The sequence below is a fragment of the Adiantum capillus-veneris genome, chromosome 5 (assembly GCF_014529385.1).
Source record: "Adiantum capillus-veneris isolate H3 chromosome 5, ASM1452938v2, whole genome shotgun sequence".
Taxonomy (NCBI): domain Eukaryota; kingdom Viridiplantae; phylum Streptophyta; class Polypodiopsida; order Polypodiales; family Pteridaceae; genus Adiantum; species Adiantum capillus-veneris.
This window is the reverse complement of record NC_140935.1, coordinates 156,269,166-156,276,579: the sequence shown is the minus strand read 5'-3', so window position 1 is coordinate 156,276,579 and position 7,414 is coordinate 156,269,166. Positions and strand designations below refer to the sequence as shown.

Genomic DNA, 7,414 nt, shown 5'->3' with positions numbered 1-7,414 from the left:
TTCAAAAGCTCTCGCACTTTCTTTGAAACTAAAAGAGGACTCTCTTATTGAGCAGATACTCCTTTCTGAATTTCCAACAAGATAAACCTCTTGCGCTTGTAATGCCTCAAAAATTTGATACCTCTTCTGGCTCACATCAGAAGCACCATCAACTGGCAACATTGATAAACCTATCATGCGCTCGTTATGAGCAGAACTTCGATAGCTCTTCTGCCTCACATCCAAAGCACCATCAACTGGCATAGCTGATATTGACCACAGCCAACCCAATCCCCTCCAAAGCTGCAAGCAACCCAGTGTCAGCTAGCATAGTCCCAACTTTAGAAATGACTACCACCCAACGTATGTACCCTCACAAACGAACCTACAACCATCCAGCAAACAATAGGCAAAGACATATTGCCCAGTGAGTTAAAAACAAGAATGTGTCCCACAAGGGCACATAATAAAGGCTCCTGCCAACATACAAGACAAAAGGGTAAAACCCTGATTTCTTTGCATTACAAGGTAAGTTTACAATAATGTGAATGATTACAATGCGGTTGGCATGAGACCTCCAGAAGCATATCATTTAGCACCAAGGGGCTACTTCACACTCTTTCAAATGACAAAGCCAACTCAGAAGAACAGCCAAATACTTCATTGCCATGAGCTTTCACATGAACTCCACCAAGACTATCATCTCCCTGCCTTGCTGAGTGCATGTGCCCATCCATCTTTTTACCTTCAATGCTAGTCCTGTAGCCTGGACTTGAAATACCTGCATCCTGCTGAGCCACTTTATGGACATAATTTGCTGTTTTCTTATCTGGAGATTGTGTCTCTAGACTCATCACAGTAGTTGTTATGTCATGTGGTGTGTCTAAATCCGGCACGCTTGACCCTCTGCCATGCAAAGTCGCCACCGCCATTGCAAAAGCTTGCAAAGGCGACAAAGGTGCTCGGAAATCAACTGCAATGAGACCATTCTCTTGAGGAGCAAGACTAATGTAAGCCTCTTCCTGCTCTGCTCCATCCTGTCAAGAAAACCCACCGTCAAAAATCAAAAAACCGTAAAGCGCAATAACTAGAAAGTCGCTACCAAAAACCACTAAACAACGTACTTGTCTGTACAAAGTTAAGGGTTTGCTGTGTGCTTGGTATTCCCTCGATTTTGTCAATGAGCAATCTGAGCCCTCCGTCGTATGCTCATTGTTAAGAACCAGAAGACCACAACCTAGGTCCCACCCCTTGCAATCACACTTGCCACCTTCCTTCCAGCGCTTTATCAAAGGGGAAGGACCCCTCATATCACTGAGGGGCCTCCCATGGTTCCCAGATGGCAGAATTACAGTGATGCTAGCCTGCCGGTGTTGACCTCGTGACTTGTGCCTCGTTCTATTAATGTGATGGACAGCCACATGTGCTTCATGCTCCGCTGAAGCCACAACACTAGTCTGATAGTCTCCTACTCGATGCTCTGGCTGGCTTTCCTTGTACAGGATGGCATCTGACATTGCCGCAGGCATTGGCCCTGCATAATAAGAAGATTGAAATGAATAACTAGAGGACGTGAATCCATGACCCGTCAGACCATTAGTAAACCTTTACCAAAGCATACCTGCAAGTCGTTCCTGCAATTCCAAAGGTACATTTATAATCATAGCTGCAAGCTCTGCATGCGACTGGTAAAGGCCACAAGTCGCCTCAGAGCAGAGATCCTCCATACTCACATTGGAGCTGGGTGCACTCATATTGTTAGACTGTTGGCTTCTTCTCTTGGCCTTGCTGATTCGCATGCCAGAAATTCCAGAATGTAAGCTCCACTTTCGAGCCTTTTGCCGGCCATCTGCAGCTGTGTCTGGCGAACCCAAACTGCTCGGTATTAGACTTTGTGCCACATACCACGCAGAGATTGCACCAGGAGAAGATACGTCCGAGTGTCCACCATCAGAAGAGGATGCACGGGATTGAGAAGGTGAGCTAGATGCATTGACAACAGTGTGACTAGCTGTCTTGCTGCAGCCATGCGAACCAGTCTCTAGGGACGACGAACTAGCTTGAGACAAAAGGTCCACATGTGCTTGAAGGGAAGGATCATGAGCTCGTGCACTCAAGAGAACAAACTCAGACTCCACAGACAAATTCTCCTCTCCCTTAAGGCCTTGCTCAGTACATAGCAAGCTTGAAACCCTCATTGTCCCAACCAGCTCAGATGTTAGCTTCTCCTTTTTTCTCCAATGTTTCCATCCGCTTCTGCCCTTTTTTTTGCTGTCCCCCTTCAGAGAGTAGAACGTGTACCTCCACGCACCTTGCTGTTCCCCAAGTACAACATCCTCTATCCAGATCTTGGCTGTCACAACTTCATCATAATCATCAAGAAGAAAAGTATAATTTGGCAAGCCTTCTCGTATAGTACAATGCAAAATCCCATGAAGGTTTCCACAAGGGTTTGGGTCGCTAATTGAAAGGCGCTTGGGCTCTGCCTTTGAGCCCGAAGCCTCCCTTTTTGATGTTGAACTTGTACTCAAAGATGAGTGAGCAGGAGAAAAGGGCCAAAGGCAATCCATGTCTGCTTCTTTTGCACAAAACTGGCTGGCAAGAGAACTTCCTGCAAGCTGCAGGTGGGAAGCCAGTGTGGCCCGTTCACCCCGGATAAGATCCCTTGGGTTTGTTCCAGGACTAGTTTCAACCAAGTCTGTCAGCGACATTGAAGAACACCTCGCAGAATCTCCACCTGAAAAGGTAGCCCAACCTCCTGATGCTGACTTTCCAGGATCACTTGCAAGAGCTTTCCAGTTGTGCCAGCTACTCACCCTGGGCATGCTGTCATCTGGACAAATAGGGACAGGAAGACCAAATTCATTTTCTTTTTCCATGAGATTACTGCTCGTTATTCCTCCACTTGGCCGGCAAGACGATAGAGCAAGCGCACAAGGTTCACCTTGGATGATAGCATGAGTATCTTGCCTTTCAGCTTCTTCACACCACAACCAATCTAAATGTCCAGTTGAAAGGCTCACAGGATCCCTCATAGTGGAATCCCCAAAGCAAGATTTAGAGCCAGAGGCATGCAGTTGGTTTGTTAAACTATGGCCCTCAACATAAACCTTGTTGGGTGAAATCTGCTCTGGATCGCCAAAACCAAGTTGATGAGAGTTATCTGTTGCTGCGCTTGAACCCATTGAAACCCTAGATACTGCCTGATGCTCCGAGGAACTAGGAAAGACCAACTGCTGTTTCCAAGAGAAGTCATTTTCTCCATTTAGAAACTGTACCCTTTTCTTGATAGCTGGATCCTTGCTTGGACTCAAAGAATTATTGCAAATATTGCTCGGACGCATTCCACTGGCTGGATACAAACTTTCATTGCTTTTCCCTCCCCTCTTTGGAGAAGCTTGCTGCTCCTTTTTCCAGTCACATCTGTTTTCCATGTTTAAAACATTGGACTCTCGAAGTTCCCTCTTCGTACCCAGATTTTTTAAATCATAACTCTCCTCCAGGCCTGAGACGTCCCAAACCTTGGAGCTCTGATTTAGACGAGATTGCCATGGTCCCCATTCTGCATTGTTCACTTCCTTGCAATCCACCATCACTCCATCAAAGAAGTTAAACTCGAAGTAAACATCTGCTCTAGGCCCTTCACCAGTGGGGGCAGGTATTGCTCTGCGCATCCTAAACACCCTCCAATGTATGCAAAATTGCACTTTGGACCGGAAAACAAGTCCGTGACTGCAGCTTTTTCATCAGCATCATGTGAAGAAGGGTTTTATATGGAAGAGGCAAAGGTCTTATCTATTCTATTCCACATCTCTTAGACCTGTAGTCAAGGCACTACCCTCAGCATCAACAAGCTCGTGAAAAAATCACAACCAAAATTCATGCAGCTTGGAAACTGCTTAAGAAAGTCCGATAATACTTCACAACTCAAACAAGCTGAACACAAGCTATGTGAATACAAGTTGCAGACAAGCTATCAAACTTGAGGAAATGGTGATAATTGCCGACGAATTGATGGAACCCAGGCCAAACCCCTCTGCACGCCCAAGATAGCGTATACCATAGGATACCTAAGTGGACAGACACACAGCACATGCCCAAATTGACCTAGATGACTGCAGCTATGCAATCAATTATGATAGAAACCTAGAAATAGCACGTGAGATCCTCATGCCAGGACTTTAGAATCTAACTACGGCCATCCAGCAGGAGCCCTCTGCCACGAACCTGAAGCTGGAACCAACGAAAGATAGTCTCCTTGAGTACCAACACCAAAACCATGACATGCTTAAAGTGAGGAAAATAAGCTCACAAGAAACTAGCAATCCATGTCAAGGCTGAGCTCCCTGCAGCAAATTTCGCTCCAGCAAACTATCCCCCCAGCTCTCAAAGTTTCAGCTCCGGGCTGACCCTCGCTTCCAAAACCACAGGAATTTAAGCAGCATTGTAATAAGATAGAACAAACACGGCAGGTGGAACTTCAACGAAGCAGAAAATCTCGACAAGGTGGAGCCACGTAGACAGACACTGGTGGGCGACAGTACCTGGAGGTGGTCGATGCGTATCCACCAATGCAGCACAGGGGGAGAAACCCTAAAGTCGGGCGGTAGCAGCAGCAGGAGGGAGGGAGAGAGAGAGAGAGAGAGAGAGAGAGAGAGTCTGTGTGTCTGTGTGTGAGAGGGCGAGGCGAGGTCGGAGAAGCAGAGGTTGAGAAGGAGAAGAGCACTCTCAGTGCAGCAATGGCAAGTGCCAGTCCTCCTGCGCCACTGACGATTTGGCATTAATGAGAAAACCTACACGTTTAAACGTTTCACTTCACGCCGTTGGAAGAACTCAGAAAATGTAACACATTTCTTCATCCTATGATTGAGTCATGTCGCCCTCTTGGCCATCCTTCCTTTGTATCTATAATCTCTTCCTCAAATTCTCTTTATATTCTCTCACTCCCCTTGTTGCCACTAAAGTGACACCGGCTCAGAGACAGTTCACATGGGCTTTGGGTTTGCAATTGGTTGGCAACAAGTTGCAAACTATTATTGTGCCCATGCACGGTTGCCAAAAAACAACACGCAACCGGTTGGCAACCAGCTGCATTCCTGCTCAAGGGTGAAGCGGTGCAACGAGCCAGCAATTGCAAAAAACGACAACATCGTGTAGGAGAAGACGTAGTCTTTTCATGCTTGGAATGCTTTTTAAAGCCTTTTATAACCATTTTCTCATGAAGGTCGTTGCATGACTTTGCTGCTTCTCATGTGAACGTGCTGGTTAACGGTTGTGGACTGTGCATTTGTGCATAATCCCTGCATGATGTGAACATTTCTCATTGCATTGTTCACCTATGCACAACCAAGGGAGTGGGATTTCTAGCGAAGCAAATTTTACCCTTCCTTCCCTACGTTGACAACTTACCCCTGCCTCTCCAATCTACCTCTCCCAAAATTGTAAGAATTAGGGTAAAGGGGCCATTTAAAAGCCGGGTTCACGGGACTGCCGGGGCCTATTAATAAGAGAACTTTTCTCCAATATGAGACATCCAGGCGTGGGTGTTGGACTGGTTAGCCAAAGGTGTGATGAGATCCTCATCGTTAGATCACAGGTTCAAGCTATTGTGGCGCAATGGCAAATTAATCGCCCCTCACTGTCTTCCTATACATGGCGTTTTTTGTTACACGGGATTTTTTGTTTGGTGTCGTGCGTCGTGAGCGCTTCACTGTTCGCGACCTTACTTCTATCCCGGCTGCGCCTTGCACTCAGCTCTCGATTGCACCCTCCCAAGCTGAAAACAGTGCAGCACGTAATCGACAATTCGAAGCTTCGCTTAGGTGTCTCTAACATGGCCCCTTTACCCTAGGAACTCCTCTTTCTAACCCCGCCATCAATTGCACTCTTAAATCTCACCACTTATCTACGCTAGTAGTTTGACAATATAGTTGGTGTCACCCATAACTCTACCACCCAGCATGAAAACCCACACTTGCCCAAGCTAAGTGTCACATAAGGGTAATGAGTCCCTCATAGATTGTTGCTTCAAAGGACTAGCTCGCACACTCGCCTTCGCAAAGTCTTGCTCGCTCTTACCAACATATGTGTGTGTGTGTGTGTGTGTGTGTTTAATGCATCTCCTCAATACCATGACACACATGGTATTTAATGAAATTGGTCTATTTAACTTGAGAGTAGCGGAAATTAATGAGAGTACTTTTGAGAAATGACTTTGTGAGCATAGCGGGTGAACATAATTGAAGATAGCAACATAATCATAGCAATTAGTTAACTTGGCATGAACAATACTTTTGCAAGAGAGAGAATTTAGAGAACATGACAACAGTTGAGGACCAGATTTACGTGGGCCGGTCCCCCTCCAATAGGCATTTGTATTATGATTTCTCCTATTAAGAGAGACTTCTTATAATACAATCTTTGTGTTCCTTGTGACCTAGGTGATGCAATGAAGATGGAAAGCTTAAAGCATCACAAGCATAACATAAACTTGAAGAAAGCTTTAACTATCCCAAGCCTCAGTTCCAAGACCTCAAACACCTTCGAAGGTGGAGAGAGCTAGCAGGGAATGAGGGTAGGGAAGAGGAAGAAGAAACATTTCATAGGAGAAAGAATTAGTTCCTCACTTATCATACTCTTCTTGCTAGCATACATAATAGCATAGTAGTGAAGATGGAGAAGATGGAAAGCTTAAGCATTGAAGCATGGCTTTTGGTTGGATTTGCACTCCATAGCCAAGAGTGTTGGTGTAGGCTCTCAACCTCTACTTGCTTGGAGAAGGAGAGGGAGCTCTTGCACTTTGCATAGTACACAATGAGAGTGTGTGTGAATGTGTGGGTGAGTATACCCCCTAAGCAACCCCCTAGCTTGCTTGGGTCGACCCCCCCTTGTAGCTCATGCTTGAAGCTCATTGGATCCCTCCAGGCCTAGCCAATCATAAGCAGGAGTCATACCAAGCAACAAAGGGTAGCCTTGGGACACTTGTCCCCCTTTCCCCTTTGAGAGAGAGGACTTGGTAAATGCAAAATTAATTAATTAAATATCCTAAATTATCATTGGACCCCTTGGGTGGCCAACCAATAGGCTTCAAGCACACCATGAGGGCAACATGAGGAGGTACTTGCCAAGTGTCCCTTATGCTTTCTTTGTACCAAGTAGGCCTTGTGTGTGTGGGTGTGGGTGTTCTCTCTCATCCCCCCTCTTGTAGGGCTTGCCCCCTCCTTGTAGGGATTGGATTTGACTTTTTGACACCTCAAGCCCCTCATGCATAGGCCCAGTTCCCACCACAAGCTTGGCCCTTAAGCACTTTAAGATTGGGATAGGTTCTCACCTCAAGTACAACCCTAGCATCTCAAGCATCTCAATCATCAAGCAACTCAAGCATCTCAAGCACCTCAAGCACCTTAGTCATCAAGCATGACAAGCAGCTCAAGCA

The 7,414-nt window shown here is 46.1% G+C and overlaps 1 protein-coding gene across 3 annotated transcripts; it reads right to left on the bottom strand.

The window, feature by feature from the left end:
- Window positions 1–468: 468 nt before the first annotated feature.
- Window positions 469–4,843, bottom strand: LOC147458359 (uncharacterized). Of its 3 annotated transcripts, none has more exons than XM_086513017.1 (5): window positions 4,524–4,843; window positions 4,292–4,394; window positions 1,601–3,799; window positions 1,104–1,513; window positions 469–1,016 (listed from the first exon to the last, which is right to left on the bottom strand). In XM_086513017.1, exons 3-5 carry the CDS (start codon window positions 3,651–3,653, stop codon window positions 591–593), a joined length of 2,889 nt encoding a protein of 962 aa, XP_086369143.1. In that variant the 5' UTR covers window positions 3,654–3,799; window positions 4,292–4,394; window positions 4,524–4,843; the 3' UTR covers window positions 469–590. The 3 variants fall into 3 exon arrangements, with proteins under 3 accessions (XP_086369143.1, XP_086369144.1, XP_086369141.1); XM_086513018.1 differs by having other exon boundaries at window positions 4,292–4,384; XM_086513015.1 differs by lacking the exon at window positions 4,292–4,394.
- Between the last annotated feature and the right edge of the window lie 2,571 nt (window positions 4,844–7,414).